Genomic DNA, 26,916 nt, shown 5'->3' on the forward strand with positions numbered 1-26,916 from the left:
ACTGAAAACTAGGGGTGATAGAGCTTTTGCTACTGTGGCCGCCAGACTCTGGAATTCCCTTCCTCAGGACTTACGATCCGCTGACTCATTGATTACTTTTAAAAAACAGCTGAAAACACATCTTTTTAAAATTGCTTTTTGCTAACTTTGTTTGTATTTTGTCTTTTTAATCTGTTATATCTTGTAAAGCACTTTGTGATTTCTATCTAGAAATGTGCTATATAAATAAAATTTTACTTACTTTACTTACTTTACTTACTTAAAGCTAACGGCTAGTTGTTACTCCTGCTGCACGAGTAACACACGCGAAACAAACATCTTATTTGTTATGTGTCTTTATTTATGAGTTCTTTCTAATGAAATATGCCAATGCAGCTTAAAACAGCAAAGAACGCCCTCTGATGGATAAACTGCATCATCAGTGCTAACATGAAGCGTGTCTCTTCTTCACTTTCTTGCAGTTTAAATGTTGACACGAGCTCGCCGACGAGCCCGCTGGGCTCTTGTTAGTAACTCTGAAATGACTTTTGCTCGCAGACATACATTTACACTTTGAATTGCTAACAGCTATAAATGTATATAAATATAAGTGTCACATGACTGCAGTAATAATGGAGGAGGGGACGGATGGAGGATCTGCTCCTACATCTTCGTCTCTGTGGTCGGGTTCTGTCTCTGCTCCGCTGCCTCTCCATCACGCTCTTCCTCCACCTCTAAGGTCTCCTGAGGCGGAGGCGGAGGCGTCAGCTCTGGGGCGCCGCTGCTCAACCCGGGAGGGCTCCACGAGGTCGTCTGGGTCACGTGACTGTCGAAACAGAGGAAAAGCAGCTTGTTCAGCGATATCGATCACCTGAAACTGACTCCTCCTACAGGAGCTGTTTTATGAAGTGAAAACTACGAAGTGTCTTCTGGGAGCAAAATGAGATTTAAAGTTTGACTAATGTGAACTTCCTGTTTCACTGCGAGCTCTGCAGGTACGCCATAACTCCTCTGAAACCTTACAGTGGATTCAACACTGTAACTCAAAAAATATCTACAGTGAAGTATTTGTAGGTAAATATAATTATATTGTAATTTCCATTTAATTCCATGATCCGTATTATAAATTGTAACCGTTCAGTGTCAGTATCATCTTTGTGCTCCGCTCTGATGTTCAGGTCATTACAGACTGTACTCTGTAATTATCCCATAAATCCAGATTTGGACAGCTGAATTTTCAGGGACCGTGGGGAATCTTTATCCACCGCCTCTTCTCGTTCTGTTAATCCCATCTGAAAGAGGCTTACAGCAGATCCATCATTATCATCCAGCGTTATAGCCCTGGATATAGTTTTGGACAAAATGTAATATTTGAATATTTTAACTTGTAATTAGGAGCCCAACAATAAAATCCCTGTATGAGGTTATTCAGCCCATGAAGGTGTGAAAACACTCTCACTTGATGTAGTATTTCACTCCGTCTGCAGTGTAAGCTTCCTCCGAGCCGTAGGGAAGACCTGCAGGAAAAATGAAATCTTATTTAGAGCTCGTCATGTTTAATGTGGTTTGTTCTTCCTGGATGTGGCTGGGATCGTGTGTAGTTCCACTTTATTCAGACGTAACGAGGCCAGCAGCTTACCAAGCACACAAATATCCAGTTTCTATTCAGCCTGAGAAGCTCCGCTGTTCCATAAACCCCGTCACCCTGAGACTCCACACTGATCTCTGCTCTCACCGTATGGACAAGGAGACAATAAGTCGCTTCACCTCGTTTCAGAGAACAAAACAGGGCAAAGTTTCAAATGCTGCCCAGAGGACAACAGAGCAGAAACTGACACCAAACATCTCGATCAGAGAGTGGAGGGTCTGTGGTGATTCAGGTGTCACTGATGTGTTTGAGCGGCTTTACAACATTCCCCTGTCCTCCTTCTGTCCATACCCAGCTATCTGTCCTCAATACTTTTTCAATTCAATTTTATTTATATAGCGCCAAATCACAACAAAAGTCGCCTCAAGGCGCTTTATATTGTACAGTAGATCGCACAATAATACATACAGAGAAAAACCCAACAATCATATGACCCCTATGAGCAAGCACTTTGGCGACAGTGGGAAGGAAAAACTCCCTTTAACAGGAAGAAACCTCCGGCAGAACCAGGCTCAGGGAGGGCGGGGCCATCTGCTGTGATTGGTTGGGGTGAGAGAAGGAAGACAGGATAAAGACATGCTGTGGAAGAGAGACAGAGATTAATAACAGATATGATTCGATGCAGAGAGGTCTATTAACACATAGTGAGTGAGAAAGGTGACTGGAAGGGAAAAACTCAATGCATCATGGGAATCCCCGGCAGCCTACGTCTATTGTAGCATAACTAAGGGAGGATTCAGGGTCACCTGGTCCAGCCCTAACTATATGCTTTAGCAAAAAGGAAAGTTTGAAGCCTAATCTTGAAAGTAGAGATAGTGTCTGTCTCCTGAATCCAAACTGGAAGCTGGTTCCACAGAAGAGGGGCCTGAAAACTGAAGGCTCTGCCTCCCATTCTACTTTTAAATACTCTAGGAACAACAAGTAAGCCTGCAGAGCGAGAGCGAAGTGCTCTAATAGGGTGATATGGTACTACAAGGTCATTAAGATAAGATGGGGCCTGATTATTTAAGCCCTTGTATGTGAGGAGCAGGATTTTGAATTCTGGATTTAACAGGAAGCCAATGAAGGGAAGCCAAAACAGGAGAAATCTGCTCTCTCTTTCTAGTCCCTGTCAGGACTCTTGCTGCAGCATTTTGGCGCCACGTCTCTCTTTTCCAATATTTGCTAAATTTACAATATTCTGTTGAGCCAGCTGGAGGATAAAGTGACTGTAATCGTACCTTTGCAGATATATTATTTCTCCATCTACCTTCTCATCCTCACTAATGTGCACAAGCGCTGGTTATTGATTCAGCAGTAACCTCTGAAGAAATCAATGACAGCAATGTAGAAATGCCAAAAGCTGCAGTTCCTCTAACGTCCACTGGAGGCTCCAAACATGAGTCAGTCCTCAGAGACGGACGTAACACCCGTGATGTCACCCGCTGGTTCCTGCAGTCTGTTCTGAGATGAACATCATCGTCACATTGGTTCCTAAAACTCTGACGTGGCCAGGAGGATCTTTCTCATTGGTTAATTACTTACCAATTACAACTTTTCACCGCTTCACTGCAGCTGGGCGGTGTTTAAGTTCATCACTTCCATTCAAACTACGACCGGAGCAGCATGCTAGCAATCAACGCAATCACATGGAAGTTGTTGCCAATCAGTTGAGGAATACTGGGGAATATCAGTGGTTCCCAGGGGCTCGCTGATCAATCTGTAGACCTGGAAGACTTTAGCAATAATTTTCCCACCAACTGCCATCAACCTCCAGCAACCACTCGCAATCAGCCAGGAAATACAGATTTTTCTCCCATGTCCGGAGGTCACCAGACGGTTGCAGACGGGTCTCTAGACCTGTGTGACTGAGGCTTTACTCACTCGATCTTACAGGATTGTCACACATCCAAAACTGCAGATATGTTAACATCACGTACGCCTCAAGAGGACCAGAAATCTTTTTGCAACCACAGCTATCGCCATCTGGTGGCCTTCAGATAGAAGACAATTTTCCTCCTTTCAGAACAACAGTAACTGCAGCTGGATAGTAAAAGATGCTTCACACACTGCAGCTAGCAGGCAGTGCTAGCCCCTGTCCACATCACCATGTGCAAACAGGCTACAGTTTTGTAAAAAGGCCCAAACTCTAACCCTACCCACCATCGATTAGTGCCATGTGTGCGATGTCTGTGTAAACGAGTGTGGCGTCTTGTCCGTATGACGCTGTTACCTCAGGCATGGACCAGTGCTACTACAACTACTACAGAACGCACTGAAAGACGACATTAGCAGGAAAATCCTCCCAACCCCAGAGGACGAGCTTGAAAACGCTGCTGGGGAAACATTTGTCTTACAGCCTGCGGTCACCACAAACGTCGGGCTGCAGCATCCCATAATAAACAGAATGTCCGTGTTATTGTTTCATATAAAACAAATGCACATTTTGGCACGTGGTCTCACAGACATGAATTAGACGACACAGGTGTCGTCACTGGATGTAATAAAACGTTCCCACAGAGCCGTGTCAGCCTGTTTCTGCCTCTGTGCTTCCTCTGCAGGCCGTCACATAATCACAGTAATCTGCATGCGTGTGCACGGAGACGACTCAGCGCTGGAACAGAGACACCTGACCTGTGGGTTTCACCCCGGCGGCCTGAGCGCTGCAGGGAGGCCCGGCGGCTCGAGCAGCTCCTGGAAACAAACGCTCTGCAGTCGCAGTTACATGTTTTTCTGCTCGACCTCCACGTGACCTCAGTAAAAACACGCAGACAGGAAGTGAGAGCGCATGACGGCTACAGGAGGAGATAATCATGTTTTTATCATGCAGCCGAGTGTGTGTGTCTGTGTGTGTGTGTGTGTGTGTGTGTGTGTGTGTGTGCAGCTGACTCAGAGTGTGTGCATCCATGTGGGTTGTGGTGGGAACTCAGTGCAATCATGAAGTTCATCAAACAGCTAAATCCTTACATTTAGAAATAAAAACTAAAAAGCTTTTAAAAAACTGGGAGCGTGCTCCTGACTCGTCCACTGAAAAAAGAATTCCCGTCTGAAGCATTTTGGGATGGATGGTGGATCTGCTCCCACATCTTCGTCTCTGCGCTCGGGTTCTGTCTCTGCTCCGCTGCTGCTCCATCATGCTCTTCCTCCGCCCATTTGAAGCATTGAGGGTTCCTGGAGCTGGTTCAAGAACCCGGTTTGGAAAGTCTCATGGAATCAAAGTCCCGCTGAACTCTGAGACAAAGTCAACATGCAAAGTCTGACCACAAGAAGGAGGAGACAGACATGTTCTGAGCGTGGCGGCCTTCTTGTTTCACACCAATCAGCTCCAGCCTGTATGCTAAAAAAAGAGGAGGAGCTACGGAAGCTACCCGACCCCATGACGACAACGTCTGATACAAAAGAACATTTTGGTCCCCATTTACACACTTACACATCCCGAGCTTTCACACACTTCCTGCAATAATAACAAAGTCTTGTCTTCAAACTCCCCGAACGCCTCAGGGCCTCACCTCAAACTGGAGCACGGAGCTAACAGCTCGGTTTCTGCTTCAAACCAAAGGCATGGGGAGCATCATTGCTTGGGGTCACCACGTCAGCTGGTGCTCCCTGCAGTCCTGAGTGACGTGCGCTGCAGCTCAAAGAGCCTCACGGCCCTGCTGATGAAGTCTCAACAGGAAATAAAGCAGTTACAGATGTTTCTCTATCAGTGCCGCCTGATCAGACACATTCATGAGACGCTGTGAGAGCGTGAGAGGGCCTCATGTACCAAGTTCTGGCTCCATTCGAGAGGCTCACGCTGCAGATTCTGACTTACAGGAAACATCTGAACTGTGGGGCCAGCCTCTCTGCTCAAGCATTGTGTTTTAGATCACCTGGAGGTCCAGGACCAATCACAGTGGAGCGAGCACAAGGTAACGTCACAGGGCAGGAGACCTCAAAGCTGCACTAACCAATCTCAGGAGCTCCAGCTGTGGTCCAGCTGCTGGTGCCTCTTTAAAACATGAAGGTGAGATGAACCGAGAACTTAAACGTTTGTGTGGAAGCTGTTTTGGCCTCGTGTTTCGTGAACTTTGGGAGACTTGAAGATCGAGGATACAATGGTTAAAAGACGTTAAACAGTTAAATTGTTGGTGTTTGTTAATTTCATTGTATTTAAAAGGCCTGAAAAGAGAATATAAACCACAGGAAGACCTGCAGAAACCCTGGACGAGAAAATGATCGGGTCGATGATGACTGCTGAGGTTTTTGCCATCACTCATTTCACACTCCGTGGGAACGGTTCCCTTTCATTTTATTCATTTTTAATGTCCACAGCAGAGTTCAGCAGGTTCATTCAGACCAAGCTGGGTCCATCCAGTCTTTAACGATAATCCTGAGGTTTAAAGCTCCAGAGCATCGCCTTCTGAGCGCACGATGGATCTCTAACGCTGCGAGTCTGAAGCTTCAGACAGATCCGTTTCAAACACGTCGATGTCTTCTGCAGCCCACCAATCACATGGGCCGGAGGTGAAGATGACCAGCTTCCCTGCAGATCTTTCCCGCTCCAGTTCAGGAATAACTTCTATAAAACGCTTCTTGTGCACCTTCATGGCCTATTGTGTCTTCAGAGCCACGATCTGGGATTTATTGAATATCCTGTATTCTCCTGATCCCACCTGTGTGAGCACCTGTGAGGATGACCTCACGCAGACAGGAAGCTGAGGCGGTGCAGGCCAAGACTTGGTCAGACACACAGAGGAACTTCACACAGATGCATTTTGGGAGGCGAGCTGAATGAGCACGAGTGTAAGCCATAGGAGGCATGTTGTCATGGTAACAGTGTCCGAGTCGTCACAAACGAGGAATGAATGAAGCGGACGAGCCTGCTGATTGTTTCTCAGGCAGGGAGCGTGGGTGTGTGTGTGTGTGTGTGTGTGTGTGTGTGTGTGTGTGTGTGTGTGTGTGTGTGTGTGTGTGTGCGTCTGTGTGCCAGGTTTAGACAGCTTTGTGAGGACAGAAATGTGGTACCCTACTACACTTATAGGGACCAAATCCAGGTTCCAACAAGTCTGAAGACATGTTTGAGACTCACAATGTGATTTTAGTGTCAGGGTTACAGTTGGGTTATGGTTAGGTTTAGGGGGAATGTTAGCGTAAGCGGCTAGGGAAAGCATTATGTCCCCACAAAGATATGAAAATGAGTGAGTGAGTGTGTGAGTGTGTGTGTGTGTGAGGTCTGATCCTGAAGGTCTGCGGTGGTCAGATTCTCTGGAGCGATAAAACTGAACGAGAGGCAGCGTTATGATTTTAAAGCCGAGCAGGTTTCCAGGCAACCAGCGGTGTGATGAACAAGAGCTACAGGTGAGCGTGATGAAGCTCCGGATCAGACTGACCTACTTTCTCTGCTTATTATCTCTAACAGGACGTCTGTGTCCCGAGCCGTGGCTGTTAATTATGTAACGGCGCCCACGCACTGATGGAGGGAAATTAGGTGACTGTGTCACAAACCTGCTGAATGCAAACCAAAGAGCTTTCTGCAGCAAATATACAGAGCCCAAAGAAGGACTCCATCAGATATATGAATCTCAGTGAAAGCTCCAGTTAACAGCTGCCACCGCCTCTGAGATGAGCGCAAAGTAAAAATAACATTTTTTCAGCAGCTTCACATTTAAAAAATATGATAATTTCTGTGAATTGACACAAAATGTTTATTTTTATTAATTTTGCTTGACTTTTTACTGGTGTTAAAGTAATTATAGATGCTTATCTATTGAACTTGCAGTTAAAGAGCCAAAATATTCTGATTTTCAAGGTTCTAAGGAAATAGGAGAGTATAAATGAAGATGAGTTTGTCTGTGCTGGTTTATGTGATGTCAGAGTTTAGGTTAATTTAGTGAGATGGTCGTTTTCCTTCTTCTTCCTGAAAGCAAAGAGGCTGCAGAGTTGTTGTAGCTGTTTGTGCTTCTCCTGCTGCGCCCACTTTCCACCAATCAGCTGTTGACCTGCACAGACAGCAGCACTGCCGCCGTCGTGCTCGTAGTTTGTTTCACAGATTCCTGCGCTCTGCGTAGCCAACGACCAACACAAACACAGAGCGGTAACTAAAAAACGCTCAAAGACCCCAAAACAAATGTTCAGTTGACTTCAAGGCTCCACAGCATGTCTTTATCCTGTCTTCCTTCTCTCAGCCCAACCAATCACAGCAGATGGCCCCGCCCCTCCCTGAGCCTGGTTCTGCCGGAGGTTTCTTCCTGTTAAAAGGGAGTTTTTCCTTCCCACTGTCGCCAAAGTGCTTGCTCATAGGGGGTCATATGATTGTTGGGTTTTTCTCTGTATGTATTATTGTAGGGTCTACCTTACAATGTAAAGCACCTTGAGGTGACTGTTGTTGTGCTTTGGTGTATAAATAAAACTGAATTGAACTAAAGGTCTGAACAAAAAAACTGAAACCTCCAAATGCAGAGCCACAGATCTCATAGCAAACTGAAGCCTCGTCCTGTTTCTGAAGTGCTTCTTAAATGGACTCAAAGACAGAACTGACTCTCACTGTGATGGGCTCATTAAGTATGGATGGTCCCCAGTGGCCCCGCCCCGGTCTGTTAGGGCCAGGAAACCAATCAGAGTCCGACCTGCTTTGTTGTGGCTGCTGGAGGAAATAAAGAGCTCGGGATAGGAGTTTAATTGTTCCATGGCTCTGTGTATTTGCTGGAAATGGTATGCTCACCTTGCTTTTGCCTGAATGACCAAAATTTAATCTTCCTACTGAGCTGCGTCCTGGCTCTGTGTATTTGCTGGGATTAAGAACTATACAACTAAATATCGGCTTGTGTATTTTCTGGAAATAGCTCAGCGCTTCTCCTGAACTGTTAGTGTTTGTTTGGACAGCTACAGCGCTGTGAAGGTTCTCAGTCATCCAGGTCATCGTAGTCTAAGGAGCTTGGAAAGAAAAGTGTCTGGACTCTGCTTCTTGGATGAGAGGTGAAACGTCTTCAAGCAACTTAAAGAAGTCCAGATGCTTTTCTTTCTAAGCTCCTGTGAATCTCACAGCTCTGTAGCCACACACTCCACCCACTTCAGTTTCTCACCTCGGTGTTTTTCCTGAATACCTTTCATTCTCCTCGGCACCACAGCATACCTGATGGCTTCTCCTTCCTTCTCCACGAGTATCACCTGTAAACACCTGTGGGAACTACATCCTTGTTCCAGTGACAAACACTTCCTGGTGGTGCATTCAAGGATGCTTGGAGAGTTGCCTGACAGACTGTTCTGGGTTTGTTTCCTCCAAATAGATTCAGTGAATCAAAGTCCTCGGGTCATTAGAGTCTCTTAGTCTTTGATTTTCATGTATTTGTGATCATTTTGAGTCTCCTGTGGTCTTTCTGTCCCTCTGTGGTTTACTGCATCAGCGTGGTGGCCGGCCTGAGTGAAGAGGATTTGCATCCACGATGAAGAAGAATTAAAATATTGTTGGAAATATTTGAGATAAATGAAGCACAAAATATTCAACAACAGTTCGGTCATTTTCACAAATTTTAATGTGGGATTTTTTTTTTTACATCTTTTACCTTTAAACTAAAACTTGTGACAGTCTTTACGTCTCAGACACTTTCACATCAAAAATAACCCTTTTTAAAAATCTCAGTCGCAGCCCAGCTGTTCAGAGAAAAGTCACGACCGTACGTTTGAGAGTGGCTGATCCTTTTTCCCAGAGAACGCCGCGGGATCTGCAGCTTGTTCCGAAAACACAAACAGCAAAACCTCCAAACACGTTTGAAGCCTGAAGGCCTCTTTAATCAAGAGTTCCCGTTTTAACGTGGCCTTCGTCCTTCCTGACGTGGCGTTCGCGTGCGGGGCGGTGTGCAGGTTTCTCCTCCTGTACTGTTCGATGATGCTTTGCTGGCTAATCTACTGCACAAACACGAGCGTTCAGCCACTCAGACACTAAACACTGAGCAATGAGACAGAAACTACAGTTATCTAAGCTGTATGAGCTCGCTCGTGGCGGAGCGGCAGCTACTGAACATGGCAACCTTATGATACTGTAATGTGTACGTTTATATTGTTTATACTGTTTGTTAAATGAAGATATTTATTGATACAGAGACAGAGGCAGGGCAGGAGTCAAAGGACTACATGAATGTTTTATCCACCTGCCAGGTTAATCGTGAGTTTTGGCGCCATTATAACAGGAAATGATGGAAAGATAAGACTCAGAGGATTTAAGCAAAAAGAAATAACGTCCAACTGACCAATAATAAAGCAGCTGTGTGTCTGTATGTCGCCTGGCTCCTCCTTAATGGATGGACCAATCTGAACTTTGCATCATCATCATCATCATCATCATCGTACAGTGATTATTAACACCTATATGTTTGAAAAACATTTATTCTAAATTTTAATTCTGTGGATTTTCGTATTCGTCCACCTGAAAATGTGATGTGATGTTGAACATGCGTCACCTGCACGATAATTATCGCTCACGGTTTGTTTATGCGTTAAAATACTGTGAAGAATCAGAAAAAGCGCCGCAGAGCCGACCTTTAAATGTTGGTTTTTGAAATTCTGGGCTTTTATTTCGATGTTCCTCAGCGCTAATTAGCTGCTAATGCTAACACTGAGGGCTGAAAATGGTTAAAAACATCAAGTTAATTAGCATTTTGACAAAGAAAAGTAATGATATTTAAATAAAGTTGATTCTATTAAGAATATGAACAATATGAAAACTTTCTCTTCAGCTAATTAACAACATTTGTTTGTGAATGTTGAGCTGTGGGTTTCGGTGCCGTTTCTGTCGTCGATGGGCCAAACTTGAAAACATTCATGTAGTCGCTCAGCTTCACAGACGCCTTCATCGAGTGAGTTAACCTGCAGCAAACTCTCTCCTGTCGTGTTTCCAGGTGAAACACCTGACCCGTCCTGCAGTGAACGCAGGTTAAAACGCTGGAATAAAGCCGCTGTTCTGTGTGCAGACGCTTTCATGCAGACTTCTGACATGGCGAGTCCTTCAGCAGGAGCTGAGGAGGTGTCGGGGAGAGAGCGGTGGGGATCACGGCTGGCTGCTGAAGTCCGGCCGACGTCTCGCTGACTTTGTTCTCCTACAGTCGGGCCGTCTAGAAGGTCAGCACTGAAACGGGGAGGACAGTCGCTCACAGCGGCGGGTGGACGGGATCGGTTTGTTTCGGCTTCATGCGGGGCGGCACACACAGACAGGAAGAGCGGGAGGAGGAGGACATGCAGACCGGCGTGCGTGGAGCTGAGATCACTTACAGTCAACCTCCAGGATAGCTCTGACAGTCCGAGTGAGCTCCTGCGCCTCCTGGGCGAGTGTGGCCGCCGTCCACGGGCTTTTCTTGTAGCGGGGAGCGAGGCCTTGAGTTGACGCCCCGACTTTGACGTCTCCGGAGCTGCAAACAGAGACAAAGACGAATCAGAGGTGAGGTAACACAGTGATAACTAACTCGGTCTGAGTGGACCTTCGTGGAGGTCGTAGAGCAGAGTCGCAGAAGTCCTTTAATAACAAAATCTCTTTTTCTGCCAAGACAGAAAAGCCCACAGAGTGTCCCAAAGCAGACAACGAACCATGATTCATTCTTTCACAGGTGAGGGTCGGCAGGTCCTCCTCGCTGAGAGGACTGTGTGTTGTTTCAGGCTTCGAATACTCGATTAGTTGAGTTGAGGGTGAAATGATTGGTTGTGTGATTGGCTGATCGGAGACCCGGCATGGACCAAAACACAAAGCAGCTGCTACCTTCTTCTTTTTCTCTGGCTAATTTCAGATTTTGCAGACTCTGATTTTCTAAACCAAACTCAGTTTTACTTCACTGCAAAACGTTTTGATTGTAAAAGAAAAGATTAAAGTTCACAAACTGCAGGTTGTTTTCTCCCTGAGATTGCTGATAATGAAGAGCTCTGCTGCTGGAAACAGGTAGAAATCATGAACTCGAGCGGCTGTACACACCTTTACCTGACAGATCTGACCAAACAAAAGAAGCTGCAACGGACTTTATATAAAACAAATTTCAGGTATTTTCATTATTTTCTGGCACATTTAGGATTTCAGCAGATAGCAGGACATCCATCCGTGTTTTCCCTCCCAACTGCTCATACCGAGGCTGCTAGCTTGTAGCTGGCTCTCAGCTCTACTTTAGCATTAGCGACTTTACCTTCGTTAGCTTCTTTTGAATGTCTATGTCAGCTGTGTGAGGGTGATTTAAGCGCCTCATCGAGTTTGTTGTTATGAATGTTTTCATGGCGTTTCCTCCCGTTTAGCGGACGTCAGTGAGGAGCTTCCACGCTAACAGCATGTTAGCGTGTGGTTGTTAGTGTGTGCATGTGACTTTTTACCTGCGCTGCTGTGTGTGTGCTTGTAATTAGACGTACGTGAGGCTGACTGAGCGGTGACCAATCAGGACTGATTCTAGTCCCAGTCGGTTGCTTCAAACCCTGCAGACGCCGCGTGGACCAAACCTTCAGGTCACTTCCTGCCATTTCACAGCACTCTACTGTCTTCCCCGCCAGTATGAACCTGCTCCGCCTTCCTCAGGGACATTTTTCTTTCTGTCTGTATTGCGGCGCTGATGACTAACGACCTTAATAAGACAGATGTTCATGATTCAGAAAGTCAGCATCAATGAGCCTTTATTTCTGACAAAGAGGACCAAAACTCACGCCTGCGTCTCTGAACGCAGTCACGGAGGCACCGGCTGACATTTCAGCTGCCGGGTGGCCCAGAAACAACCAGACAGGTGAATAAAAGGAAAGGAGGGACCCGGGGGGGGGGGGGAGCCCACGGTTATGAAAGACGAGTGGAGATGTCCCACTGACCTGGACTGAAATAAAAGGAAGCTGGCAGGAGGTGTCCGAGCCGATAACCTGACCGAGTGACCCGATTCATTGAATCACAGTTACACAAGCAGCCAGGAGGAGCAGAGGAAACTACGATGAGGAGGCGATAAGAGGAAAACAGAGAGAGGAGGCAGGAGAACCTCCCTGAAATCAAATAAACACTGAAGAAGAAGAAGATGAAGAAGAAGAAGAGCTGGGGGGGGAGTTAGTGCTGAGAGGAGAAGAAAAGGAAAGATGACAGGAATAGAAGGCACAAGGAAAGAAGGAAAGACAAATGGAACAAAGCAGAAAGACACAAAGGAAAGACAGATATTAAGGAAAAGACTTAAGGAAAGTCAGAAACAAGGAAAATGGAAAGAAAGGAAAGAAAAGATGGACAGGAAGGAAGGAAAGAGAAACGTAAGGATCAGAGGAAGTGAACAGGTAAATGTAAAGGAAGGAAGGATGGAGTGAGGGGGGAAAATCTACAGGAAGGAAAGGTGGCGAGGAAGGACAGTTAAAATAGAAAAGACACACACAATGAAAAAGGAAAGAACAAAAAAGATTTTATAAAAGGAATAATTAAAAAAAGGAAAGTAAATAAAATCATAGAGGAAAAGGAAGCATAAAAGGATGGAAAGGATGATGTGAAGAAGGAGAGAGGAAACAAGGATGAGAGTTAGAAAAAAAGAGAAAACAGGACAAGATGAGGAAAAACGAGGAAATGAGATCAGGAAGTGCTGTAACATGTGACCTACTCTTCTTTGTTGGTGTCTGTGTAGAAGTTGATCAGATGATTGTTGATAACGAGCACAGAGTGATCTCACACACGCTCCTCATTTCATAACGCCACCGCTGCCTCACCGCCACTCACTGCGGGCGACCATTAACAGGAAGTAACTGCTGTCCTACCTGCACTGAAGTGGGTCAAGCTGGACCGCTGAGTGTCTCTGTGTGTGTGTGTGCAACCTGGACTAATGGGCTCTGCTCTCAGCTGGATCATTACGTGACAGACTGAGGTGTCGGGGTCGCAGTCACAGTCTATTCACACACACACACACACACACACACACACACACACACACACACTGTAACCTGTAAACACAGATTATTACATATACTGTGCACCAGTGATGGGAATAACGGCGTTACAAGTAACGGCGTTACTAACGGCGTTACTTTTTTCAGTAACGAGTAATCTAACTAATTACTATTCCTATCGTTACAACGGCGTTACAGTTACTAACAAGGAAACGCGGTCCGTTACTATTTTTCAACAAACAGACGGTTGAAACTGTGTTCAGCTTACAGCATCTTATATCAGCTGCAGGAAGTAGCTGTAAGTAATCTGGACGCTACAGCTTTAAGCAGCTGCGCGGACAGTAATCACTTTCTGGCACAACACCTGGAGCTCAGGGGGCAAAACAATCGAGTGCTGCTGTTTGACTGAGGAAGAATAAAGTAGTCGTGGTAAGTCAATCACGTGACCACTTAAAGACAAAGCAACACGGTGCCAGTTTTTAAACTGTGTTGATAGGCCACGTAAAACCAGAGTCATGATAAACAAGATATACGCGGCGTTTTTTCCTCAATAGTTTCGTCACATTTACAGCCTAAGGACAGCGCCAGCAAGCACTCTCTGCTTATGACCAAAAAAACCCAAAACGGGAAGCTTTAGGAGTGACGGAGAGAGAGAGAGAGAGAGAGAGGGAGTAAGACAGCAGAAAAAGAGAGAGCGAGTTTTGAGATGTGAGATTTGTGACGTTTAGCGTGTTTGGAGTGTGTAGTTAATGTGTTGTCTTGTGTAGTTAGTGTGCAGTGTTGTGGATAGTTTTGTGTTGTGTGTTAGAACAATGAGGCGGCTGCTGTCTCCAGGTAGAAACAGCAGTGATACACCTGCTGCTGTCAGACCTGCAGGTATCAGGCTGTGATGTTCTCCTTCATAGTGGACACAAAATATGTTTTTGGAGTGGCACAAATAATTTGTGTGGCATCTTATTGAAGAACAGCTGATTGTTCTGTAAATAGTTTGAAATGGTTATTTTAAAAAAGGGTAAAAGCTAAATGGATGCAAATAAATTTGTTGTTTGCAAAACTTGTGCATCTCATGTAACGCAATAGTTACTTTTCAAGTAATTAATTACTTTTCGAATATTGTAACTCACTTACTTTTTTGAAGAAGTAACTAGTAACTATAATTAATTACTTTTTCAAAGTAACTTGCCCAACACTGCTGTGCACACACACGTGACCTCACACACGTGACCTCACACACGTGACCTCACACACATGAGCTGTCCTGATGGGTCAGACTGAGCCGTGTGTTTGATTCAGACGTAAACACTAAACTCACAGAGTTCACCAAGTTTCTCTTTCCACTGAACCACCCTGTTCAGGTAAGGACACACACACACACACACACACACACTGATGTCAATTCACACACACAGTAATGAAACATACAGATGAAGGCTGCTTGTTTCTATAGCGACCGCTTTACCAGCTCACACTGAGCAGATTGACTCGTTAGGATGGCCACAGTGTCGCTAACGAACAGCAGGCTCTCAATTATCATCAAACACACAGGTTTGTGCTTCATCTGTCTTTGTGGGGACCCTGAGGACCATAATAATAATAATAATAATAATGATAATAATAATAATGATAACAGTAGGAACGTGTTACCTTCACCCCAAAATCCCTCACCCTGGACCTAAACATGCACCTAAATCCTGAAATAAAACCTTCAGCCTGCATATTTGACATCCGAACACCTGAACATGTTTGTTTTTCCACTGTGGAACAGAAAACCTCACAGGTCGTCACAGCCTGTGGACCTCGCAGCTGGCACATCTGGAAAAGCTCCATCAGTGCTGAAAGGTATGAGCAGGTTTGATGCAACATGTGCTCCATGCACACGTGTTCTTCAGGAACACCTTCATGTTTCAGGAGACCACGCTGCATCTGTTCCAACAGCATGACTTTACAGTAGAATTCAAATTCAAAATGAGCTCATATTTTTTTAAAAATGCTTCATTTTCTTAGTTTAAACACTCAAAGTTGTACTGTGAAGAGAATATGAGTTTGTGACATTTGTAAATCAGTAAACAGTCCCATCGTCTTTGGAATCAGGTCCTTATCATCCTTATCAGGACACTGATGAACCACAATAATAATAGTAATAATCATGATGATGATGATGATGATGCACTCCCAGGCTCTGTATAAGCCCCATCTCAACCAGTGTTATTACTGGATTAAGAGGCGTCGGCACAAGAAGCAATGGGAAACAACAGAAAGTCAATAAGATTCAGCGACTTCAAGGTCAAAATAACCGATGAGAGAAACCAGGTGAGCAGAGGAAGTGATCAGCTGGTCCCTCATCGTTGCTGGACTTGCCAGGATGTGGTTGCCTAGGTAACCCTCTAACCTATTTAACACCTCCTCATATGTCTGTCAACAGCTTCTTAATCGCTCGCCACCCGTTAACTTCACATTGCCATCATTCACTCGTCACTGACTCTCTGTGCTCTGGTCAGCACGTCACTGTAAACCTGCTGCACATTTACAGCATTACATTTAGTACTGCACGTACTGCACTACATTAACCTACAGTACTCTTTTACACATAGAGTTTACTGCAGTACTTTTGCTGTAGTACATTTACTGAATACTAACAGTGAAGTCCTGTAACACAGTGAGGACCTCACAAGGTAAAACTTTTACAATGGTTCTCAAAAGGATATATTTACAAGAACACACACACACACACACAGACACGCACACACACACACATGCACACACACACACACACACACACACACACAGTCTACCTGTAGCTCTTTGGGGGTCCGTGACCTTCGAGCAGGAACTCCTGAACGTTCTGCAGAAACAAACAAACAAACAAGAAGAAGGTTGTTCGTTTTTCTTCTTCTTTGTCTTTTATTTTGGATTCCAGCTGCACCAAAATTTTATTTCATAAACTGAAATAATCCTGCTGAAAACATCTTTTCATGTAAAACGTCTCCTCGGTATGAGAGTTATCTGAAGGCCATGTTTTTCTCTGTCGTCCTCACAGCAGAGATTAAAACCTCGTCAACGATGATGAAAGGATCTGATTTCAAACCCACACCAGCAGCGAGCGCATCTCTTACTTCTTACTCTGTGATCTCCACTCAAAGCTCATTGGTTCCTGCTTTTAAAGATGAGCTTTGCCATTCGGGCCGATGTGATTCCTTCTCCTACAAACAATGACTGTGAATGAAACTATTTTCTAAAGTGTGGTTGTATCGTGACGTCTGAAAGCTGAAAAGTTTTACCTCCACAAAGCTCAGCAGTTTTCCCGTTGACATCTCGAAACCCTTTTTGGCCGCCTCGCTCTTCCGTAGCTGACACTCCAGGATGGCCGCTCTCTTCTTCAGCTCGTCCGACTCCTCCTGACATCAAAGCAAAAACATTCTTGTATTTATGATCTTCGCCTCCAGCGTCCAGCTATTTATTCCTCACGTTTGCATCTCCACATTTTTTATGCTAAACTCTAATGGAGTTTATTTATCTCGCGTTGGCCTGCGTTCATCCTCTGCATGTCTCTTTGCTCTGATTGGTCGATTTCTGGAAGTCGGTAGAGCACCATCTTTTCCGAAGTGACCCGTGTAGAGGACTGATTCCATTTGGGGACACGTCATGTCTCGCACACTTCCTGTTTCACATCTCGTCTTTTAAAGAAAGTCGTCCTCACTTCCTGCCCACAGTTTTTCCCACTGTGATTACCTGCTGAGTTATCCTCACCCCCCCTCAGGTGTCACTGCTTCCTCTCTGTCTGTTTAAATACTTTTGCATCAAGCTTTGCTTCAGTAAAAGAAAAAGCTCATTTTTGTTTCTGCTTTTCTGAGTAAAACCGGCAGTTACACGTCCAACCTTTTCAGTTTCCTTTCTCTGTGCTTTTAAAACAATCATTTAAATATGTTAAATTAAAAGCAGTGGAGCTGGCGACCCTGTAACAGGTCATTTAACTGTAAATTAGTGTTCGATGAACTGGTTCACGGAGACTAAAGCAGAGACCACAAACACTGACAGGAGCCAAAGAGGCCAAACATCTTACAAAAGGCTCGTTTCCTGTGCTTGTCTTTGGTGTGTGAGGAGTAAAAGCTGTTAATGAAAAGGAGGAGTGTTTGCATGCAGTCGAGCTCTGGGAGGCTTGGCGTTTGGACAAAAGCTCTTTGTTTCCAGCGTGAGCGCTTTTGTTTCTTTCTGCAGATTTTTGTTTTGTGGCTCAGAGAAACAATGCTGAGCGGATTTCAGCAAAACCTACGTCTGTCACCAAATACACCTGACCCACATTCAGGCCTGAAGACGAAACCAGGACCTGGAGGGGGAGCAGCAACAACCAGGCAACAAAAAGCCTGTATTTTTAATATTCCCCCTTCATTGTTCCCGTGTTGAGAGACAGAAGCTCAGGCTGCAAACATGCTGCACCAAAGTAATTTAAAAACCATTACATGACAGAACGGTTGCTGTTTTTTCACTATCACCATAGAAATGTTTGATTTTATGATGACTACGACGATCTTTGTAGTCTTGGGTCGATGGGTTTGATTGGTGGATGGTTGGACGGTGCAGTCAGCTGCCTTCCTGCTTCCTCATCCGTCCTGTTTTATAACTGTCACAAATAACTGAAGCTGAAAAAAGTTTCACACATATTCTAGAGAAATGAAAGCACCAAGCTGACCGGGACTCTGCAGTAATCGGACTGTCAGAGAGCGGCTCTGCTTGGTTCCTACCATGAACTGATCCATGTGGTGTGTCACCTTGTTGGCTGATGCCTGGTGCTCCATCCTCTGAGTCTTCAGCTCTGCGATCTCAGCCTCCAGCAGGTGGATCACCTCCTCGTAGTCCATCTCCATCCCTCTGGCCTGCTTCTGGGCCGCCTCGGCCAGCTGGATTCGAGTCCTCAGAGCTCGGCTCTCCTCCGCGCCGTGTTTCACTTCCTGTCAGAGAGGTGGCAGAGGGTGGAGGAAGAGGAGAGGGGCAGGATGGAGTACAAGAGACGGAGAAGATGAGGGATTACTCGGCAGAGTTTCAGTGATGCTTTCTGCTCAGTGCTTTGAGACCCTCACGAAGCTTCCCAGGTGCTCGTGTCATGATTTGGATGGTGTCAGGATGAGTTAGCGTGATGAGGCTCTTTGCTGTGGCCTCGGGGACGTTTCTCTGAATCAGCAGGCTGTGCAGTCGAGTCCCAGCAGGCCTGTCAGCGCTCAGCATACTTCTGTCTGTGATAAGGTTACCTACGGTTGGAGAGCAGCATTATCATCTAAAAAATAAAATAAACCTCCGTCTGGTGACAAAGATCGATCAAACTGTCGATGAACGCTCACAGGACTAAACCTTTATCTTGATTTTTACTAGCAGCTGACACCATGAACTGATCAGGAAAATGTGAAAGAGGTGAGCAGGGAGTTTCTCATAGACTTTAACCCCATCGTTAGAAATAATGCAGGTTTGAGGCACGTGATCATCAGCTTCACTTTGAGATCTGTAGGCTGCACCCAACATCCAAAACCCATGAAATCCAAGTAAACTAGCAGTGAACAGGAGAACGACGGAAACTCTGAAACAGGAAAGACGTCTCAGAAAGTCGGACTAAAGGACCAGATGAAGTCGAGACAGAATGAGGAGCAGAAAAATGGTTTTAATTGACTTTAATGTGCACTCATTTGTATAAAAGTGACTCATTTGTATAAAACCTCTAATCATTTAAAACAACACTGACACTTATAAATTTTCCATATATGCAGTTTATGAGATGCTAATGTTAGTTTTGCTTAATAAGAAACAGACGAGCAAAGGAACATGTTAAACACGAGTGGTTTAAAATAATGAACTGATCATAGAAAGTTCAATTCATTTTATTTATTTCACAACAACAGTCGGCTCAGGGCGCTCTTTAATGTAAAGACCCTACAGTAATACAGACAATCAGACAACCCCTGTGAACAAGCACTTGGCGATAGTGGGAAGGAAAAACTCCCTTTGAACAGGAAGAATCCTCCAGCAGAACCAGGCAAGAAAGCAGTCCTACATATTTGTTTAGTAAGTGCCCTGAAGGACATATCCTGGTCACGGTCCCTCTCAGTGTTACCGGAGGCCGAGGTCATACTCCCCAGAGTCAGCAAAGTCTGCCAGCCGTCAGCATCAGTAGACGTCATCCTCTGAGGACCTGAGGACCACCTCTGAGGAATACTATTATAAAATTTCATGACTGTGCGTTGATCAGGTGATATCTCAGTGAGCACTGCAGTCGCTGTTAAGACTCAGACGTCTCTGCAGTCACACCGTCAGCATGAGATGAGTAATGCTTGAGCTAAAAATAAAAAGTAAGTCAGGTCATCGTCGCTTTTTGGCAGGTTGTTTTTGTTGGTGGTGTTTTTCTTGGAATGAGCTCTTACTGTTTGGTTGTGTGCTTTAAGAGCGAGGTTGGGCTCGACTGACTGGCTGGCGCTCTCTTACATAACAACGCTGGAACAAAAACAAGACACAGGGCTTACTTCATGTCCTCGTGTCACTCCTGGCTGATTATTTTTCAGCTGAACTACAGAACGTAGGCACTGTGCCCGATCTGAACTCTGCAAAAACCACAAAGCCAGATTCAGTCAGGTGAAAGTGAAGAAGGCTGGGCTCTGTGGACCAGCGGCACTTTACACACAACACACACCTTTCACCAGCTCAGAGTGAGGCCGACATGCTGCGCTGCAAACAAACATTTTTACTTCTGTGTCAATCAGAGTGTGAACGACAGCCGTGCAACAATGAGTCACCGATGTTTCTAAACCTGTTTGTTTCTCCACAGAGGCGAAGCACAACGAATGCTGCCTCCATTTTAGTCATATTTCAGCTGCACCTGGCAGCTTTTCATTCACAGTGACGCCTTCTATGAAGTGCAGCAGCCTGAACTCTTCTTCCACTTATCCATCTGCAAGGGAGATCACCTCCTGCAGCTCTAAGAGGAAGATACGAGGAAGAGCTCCCAGACCAGCTAAAGGACATCATTTCCTGCCCCAAGGCCTCAGAACAGTTGGACATGTCCCAAACACCACACCAACGAGGCACCCGGGAGGAACCCTGGTCTTTACAAGAAGGGTGAGTCCCAGAAATCCAAGCTAATCTCCCTTTGTAGAGTCCGGACATCCTTCAGAGGAAGCTTGTATGTCACTGCTCTCAGCTCGTTGCTATAGGTGCAGAGTCAGCAGACGTCACCCCAACACTCTCCCAAGACCCCGAGACACTTAAACTCCTTTAGTTTAAGCAGGAACCGTTGCCAGAGTGAGCGCTCCACCTCTTCATTCTGACCACTGTGGCCTCAGACTTGGATGAAAACCATGAGAAATTTGGAGCTCCTTGTTCGATAAAGCCAACGAGAACACGTCACTACGTCACTACTCAAACTATGTAGATGCACAAAAGCACTACAGGTCAGAGGGAAATATGTGCTGGTATAAAGGCCCAGCTGGGCTTTGACCCCATGTGATCTTAATGCAGAGGGAGAGCCAGTCTGTACCGTGGAGGTTATGTAACTCTCAGGGCAGTGAAACAGACACCAGCAATAATTAGACACTCATAACTGGAAGCAACCACTCCCAGTACAGTTGGCACACTGGCAGCCAGTAACTGTAAACCCTATTTGTGATGAAATAAACATCACACGGTAAACTGATCTTTGGTGGCACTAACAGATCGGAGTGAACGCTGAGCTTTGTCACAACACTGCACGATTTCAACGGGGAGCATGCAGGACACCACGGGGGGCCCAAAACTCCCCCTGATGTAAAGATACTGATGCAGGCAAGAAAGAAATATATTCATCTGCTATAATGAGAACAAATTACCTGTAACTGAGGGTTTTTACTCAGCTCTGAGCCACTGACATTACACACACACACACACACACACACACACACACACTCGAGGCAAAGAGGAAGCAGACTGGGGAGAATTTGGCAGCTCTCATCCTCCTGCTGCGACATCATATGCAGTGGAAGCTAACAGAACACACATGGAGCAAACGCAAAATACGATGATTTATGAACAAGATTCGGAAATGCTGGAGACACACACACACACACACACACACACACACACACACACACACACACACACACACACACACACACACACACACACACACACACACACACACACACACACACACGCACATGCACACACAGAGTGAGTGTCATCCATCTGTTACCTCCATTTTTCCTCGAGGGCATGCATGCACTAACAATCTACAAACCACCGTTTTAAAAATGAGGTTTTATGTTCATGTCCAGCACCCCAGCTCTGTGGGGACCAATCTCAGGTTTTAACCTTTGGAGTGAGGACATTTATGGAAAGTAGGGACATTAAACAAATGTAATAATTTGGTTTTTTGAGTTGAATGGGGAAAGTTTTGGGAAAAAAACATTTTTTGGAAACTTTGAAAAAATGTCTTACTGGGAGACTTCAATGCTTATGTGGGCAACAACAGACCTGGAGGGGCGTGATTGGGAGGAATGGCCTCCCAGATCTGAAACCGAGTGGTGTTCTGTTACTGGACTTCTGTGCAAACCACAGTTTGTCCATACAAAACACCATGTTCAAACATAAAGGTGTCCAGAAGTGCACGTGGCACCAGGACACTCTAGGCAGCAGGTCAATTTTGTGATCATATCATCAGATCTGATTGCTATGCAAGGTGCCTAAACACATAAGCACCTTTCCCATAAGTACCGACTCGGATCGACTCACCATGACTCGACTCAGATCGAGTGATTTTCCATTGTGTGCAAAACGAATGCTACAACAAAGGTGGCCACTGAGGCAAGAATATACCTGCTGCTCAGCCTGTGGCTTTTCGCCAGACTTGGGGACCACAGCGTCGTTTCTTGGAGCCGTTTCCCTTGCCAGGTTTCAAAAATGGCAGTTTTGATTTTCATGAACGAGATGCTCTCATGACATATTGAGTGACCCCACTGGTACATGCAGGGCTGGGTTACCTTGTTGGACTTTGGAGGCAGCCAATAGGTGCCGGCATGGCTCTGGATGTTTTAGGGCTGTACTGGTTGACACGCCTCTACAATGTTGCGTGGAGATCAGGAGCAGTACCTCTGAATTGGCAGACTGGGATGGTCTTTAAGAAGTGGGACTGGATTGTGTGTTCCAGCTATAGGGGGATCATACTCCTCAGCTTCCCTGGGAGAGTCTATGCCAGGATGCTGGATAGTCTGACTCTCCGAGGTGCTTCGGGAGTACGGGGTGTCCTTATACAGCTGTTGTAAGAGCTGGATCTGCATAGCCGGCAATAACTCGAACTCGTTCCTGGTGGGTGTTGAACTCCACCAGGCCTTCCCTTTGTCACCGATTCTGTTCATAATTTGTATGGACAGAATTTTTAGCCGTAGCCATGTGGAGGAAGGCTTCCACTTGGTCGGTGTCAGAATCTCGTCTCTGCTTTTCGCAGATAATGTGGTTCTGTTGCCTTCATCAGGTGGTGGCCTCCAGCTTGCACTGGAGCGGATCGCAGCCGAGTGTAAAGCTGTGGGAATGAGAATCAGCACCTCCAAGTCTGAGGCCCCGGGCAGACCCAGGGCAGGAGAGATTAAATCTCGGCTGGCCTGGAAATGCCTTGGTGTTGGAGGAGGAGGTTGCCTGATGAGAGGGTTGTCTGGGCCTCGTGAACCGGCTCCGGACAAGAGGAAAAAATTGGATAGATGGATGGAATGATGGAAACAACTTGAGGAAAGATCTTTTTTTGCAAAATAGCAGTTTTTGGACACAGGACTTTCACTCAGTTTCACCAACGATTGTTATTATTTCTGCATTTAAACTGATTGAGGAGCTTTAGGAGGTTTTGAGGTTCAAGTCCACCTTTTTGCAATCTTAAGTACATTACAAGGGAGACTTCTTCCACCTGCCACTCCTTCTATGCAGTATATGAATAGTTGCCTAAAATGTTACGAGAGTGATGACTTTAAACTTTCTCACGACTGCAAAGGTCATGTACATCGACTTAATTTAGCACATTACCTTTACACAGGAGCTTCCAGGACTGAAATATAAACCCAACATGGAATTACCCAGAAAACTGCAGTTCCTTGGATGGCCAATTGAGTCTCCAACAACCCAGAGAGCAAGTGTCGGTCCACACTCACCTCTAAATATGGTCCAGATAACAACACTATGACAGCCAAAATGCTAACGAGACCAAAACCAGTGGGTGATGTCATGGTGAATAAATCCATCTTTTATATACAGGCCATGCTTCACTCGCTGCCCTCATCATAAAGAACATAATTACTGGGTTTTCTTTAACTAGGTTTTCTTTAAATGACACCAGGGTCCATCCGAAGTATAATAACGTCGCTGTGCATGAATTTACTTGTTTAATAATGGAGTCCAACATTAATGCAAGTCTTTACTTTGTGCCTCTGGAGGACATCATTTACTGTAATTTGTGCTGCACAGTAGCGCGACACGCTGTCCAACAACAGGACATTAAAGTCTGACCATCAGAGCAGAGTGGCTCAGAACTGGGACACACTCACGGGTAAAATTAGACTCCTGGATGATTTCCAGTGTAGAGTGTCCACTGAGTGTGGAGATGAGGTGTGTGTGTGTGTGTGTGTGTGTGTGTGTGTGTGTGTGTGTGTGTGTGTGTGTGGTTCTGTGTGTGTTTGCGTGTGTTTGTGTGTGTGTGTCTGTGTGTGTGTGTGTGGCTCTGTGTGTGTTTGCGTGTGTTTGCGTGTGTGTGCCTGTGTGTGTTTGCGTGTGTTTGTGTGTGTGTGGTGTATGGTTGGGTAACTAATGGATCCCAGCGTGAGCTCTCTTCCCTCCAGCTGTGGCTTCAGGGGGGCCCGAGGGGCTCTGAGAGGCCCCCTGTCTTAAAGGCTGACTTCCATCTCTAATGAAGGAGCATGTCAGCCCGCTCTCCTGCGCCCGCCTGCTCGCTCTCCAGAAAAGGCAGCATAATGGAAGAAAAATCCCTCGCTGTGCACAAGCTGTACAGCCTGGCAGTGCGAGGCGGAACAAAAGAGCAGCGGCCGGTCCCGCTTCTGCCCAGACGAAAGGTTTTTGTGCTCCCTGACAAACGACACTCACATTTGCACCGACGGCTGCTTCCTGCTTTGTTTGACGGTTATGTAATAATAACATAACGTCTCCATCTCGAAGCTGGAGGCTGCACTGAAAGCTGCGGCAGAGCCGGTAAAATGCCAAAGACAAAGGATATTAAAAGCACTTCAGCTTATTCAGGAGCACCAACGACTCACACCTCCAACGACTTTTACTGAAAAGCAAACACAGTGTCCGAAACAGGCTGAACCTGGATCAGATTATAATAATGCAAACACAGTGTGAGTGTGGAAGGCTAAGTGACTCCAGCCTGAAAACTTGATCAAATCCTCCGTCAGAGGATTAAAGGCTGTCAGCTTAACTCACCTGTGCAGGTTTGTTAAATATGCAGGCAGCGCTGAAGCTGACAGTCGGCCGGCTGTGATCTGCGCCCTGATGTGACTCAGGACATGTCTGAGCAGCTAATGTTGCTTAAACCCTGTTTTTATACCAGGACAGATGACAGAGACGTAAAGTAGACTTTAGAATATTTTAATGTGTTTTTAGAGTTTGTGAGTCGATACAGTGCCTCTGAACCTGAGTGCCTGGTTTTGAGGCTGAGGTGCACACTGAAGGGGCTCAAATGGATATTTTGAAAATATGTTGATAAAAGTTAATACTTTAGTCCTGCATTCCTTGTGATGGTCAGCAGGGGGCGTTTCCAATGGTGGATATTCATTAGCATGGCCAAAGTTTCTAATAATGAAGCCACTGGATGAACAGCCTGCTCTGACACTCAGTTCCACACAGTTTTTTCTACTCTTTAACTGTATGATGTCATAGATGGGAGATATACCGAGATCCGCCTTTTGGTTGCAATGGGCGGAACTAAAACAACCTGTTTCAGACACAGGATGAACTGAGGGACCAAGGCCCAGAATCACATAAAGAAGGATTATTCTGAACTGTGAGTCATGCAAAGCTGCTCTGGCAAAATCCAAGAAAAACAAGATTTCACTATGAAAAAGCAAAGAATAGAAAAAGTCCAATGTCTGCAAACCTGCACTCTGCAAGAAGCTAAAGGAGCGACTTCAGAGCAGGAAGTGAACACTTGGGTCTGCGTCCTCCTCATTTCTGCTCCTCGGGTCTGAGACTCAGGAAGGAAACGCCCCGTCGGCCTTTGTTGTTATGGTGAACTTGTCGGCTAAATGTAGATATTGATCGATTTATGCAACCGAGCGGGAGCGAGAGAGGCCGAGACCCTTCAGCTCTGAATCACAACAAACACAACGCAGGGAGGAGGAGGAGGAGGAGGAGGAGGCGGAGCTATTCTAGAGCCCAAAATAAAAAAAGGTTCAACACGGGGCTCATGGTCCTCCCACACACACACACACACACACACACACACACACACACACACACAGTTTGGTTTGAAGCTCTTTATAATCACACCTGCAGGTCTGTGTGTGTGTATGAAGGCCTCCACCTGCTGATCTCTTTTAAAAGAAGCACCTCATCTCACACACACTCCTGACTCCAGCATCCATCACAGTTTTCCTGTGGAGGCTAAGCCCCCCCCCCACAGCCACTGACCAACACATGACCTGTGTATCACTTCCTGTTTTCACACATGTGCACAGGTTGGATGAGTGCAGCAGGTGCGACTCACCTGTTTGACCTTGCTGAGCTCCTCCTCCATCTGATGGTGGACTCTCTGAGACTCGACCAGCTGCTCCTGCAGATCAGGATGAACACGTTACAATATTTAATGAAGCCGACTTTTCTTTGGACATGACTGAATTCTACAAAATGACTCAGGTGTGAGTTTACCTGCAGCCTCTTGATTTCCCTCAGAGCCTCGATGTGCTCCTTCCTCAGCCGCTCCATCTCCTCCAGGTCCTCCGAGTCCGACAGTGACGGCTGTACGAACACACAAACACATCAGAAACATCTGGGACAGAAAATGTCTCGTTAGCATCTCGTTAGCGTCTCGTTAGCGTCCCTCAGGTGAGTGTCAGGCTGAAAGTGCCATAAATGATGAAGAGTAAGTGAAAGCAGCACGTGGAGGCTCGTGTGATGATGACATGAACATGTATCACGCCTGTATCCTCTCAGAGACGCAGCTGCTGCTGCTCTCAAGTCCATCGACCCTGTGTGACCCCATGTGACCCTGTGTGACCAGCACAGCACACGCTCTGCTGATAGGACCCTCCTGTTCAATGACAGCGTCCACAGTGGAGCGGACGTGGAGTCATTACGTGCTCCTGTTCACTTAAACCTGGATGATCCTCAGTCTGATTCATTCACTTTACTAAGATTCCACCTGCTGATTCCAGGTGATCTCAGAAAACCACACGCAGCAGCCTCATCATCACAGACTGGGCTGAAGGTCCCAGCATGCTCGGGCTGGTAGTTCAGCTCCA

At 45.8% G+C, this 26,916-nt stretch overlaps 2 protein-coding genes across 2 annotated transcripts in view; both read right to left on the reverse strand.

Annotated features, from left to right (window-relative positions):
* Positions 1-619: 619 nt before the first annotated feature.
* Positions 620-8,741, reverse strand: LOC120441412 (transcriptional coactivator yorkie-like). Its single transcript, XM_039616274.1, has 3 exons — positions 8,671-8,741; positions 1,439-1,496; positions 620-805 (listed from the first exon to the last, which is right to left on the reverse strand). Exons 1-3 carry the CDS (start codon positions 8,696-8,698, stop codon positions 643-645), a joined length of 249 nt encoding a protein of 82 aa, XP_039472208.1. The 5' UTR covers positions 8,699-8,741; the 3' UTR covers positions 620-642.
* A 474-nt stretch (positions 8,742-9,215) lies between these two features.
* Positions 9,216-26,916, reverse strand: part of stxbp4 (syntaxin binding protein 4) — a 59,344-nt gene continuing 41,643 nt past the window's right edge. Inside the window, exons 15-21 of the mRNA XM_039616235.1 lie at positions 26,324-26,413; positions 26,163-26,228; positions 18,217-18,396; positions 16,729-16,845; positions 16,243-16,292; positions 10,853-10,989; positions 9,216-10,709 (exon numbers count right to left, since the gene is read on the reverse strand). Of these exons, the coding sequence (XP_039472169.1) occupies positions 10,696-10,709; positions 10,853-10,989; positions 16,243-16,292; positions 16,729-16,845; positions 18,217-18,396; positions 26,163-26,228; positions 26,324-26,413 (654 nt within the window). The 3' untranslated portion in view covers positions 9,216-10,695. The remainder of the gene's footprint in view (positions 10,710-10,852; positions 10,990-16,242; positions 16,293-16,728; positions 16,846-18,216; positions 18,397-26,162; positions 26,229-26,323; positions 26,414-26,916) is intronic.

The sequence above is a fragment of the Oreochromis aureus genome, linkage group 8 (assembly GCF_013358895.1).
Source record: "Oreochromis aureus strain Israel breed Guangdong linkage group 8, ZZ_aureus, whole genome shotgun sequence".
NCBI classification, from domain to species: domain Eukaryota; kingdom Metazoa; phylum Chordata; class Actinopteri; order Cichliformes; family Cichlidae; genus Oreochromis; species Oreochromis aureus.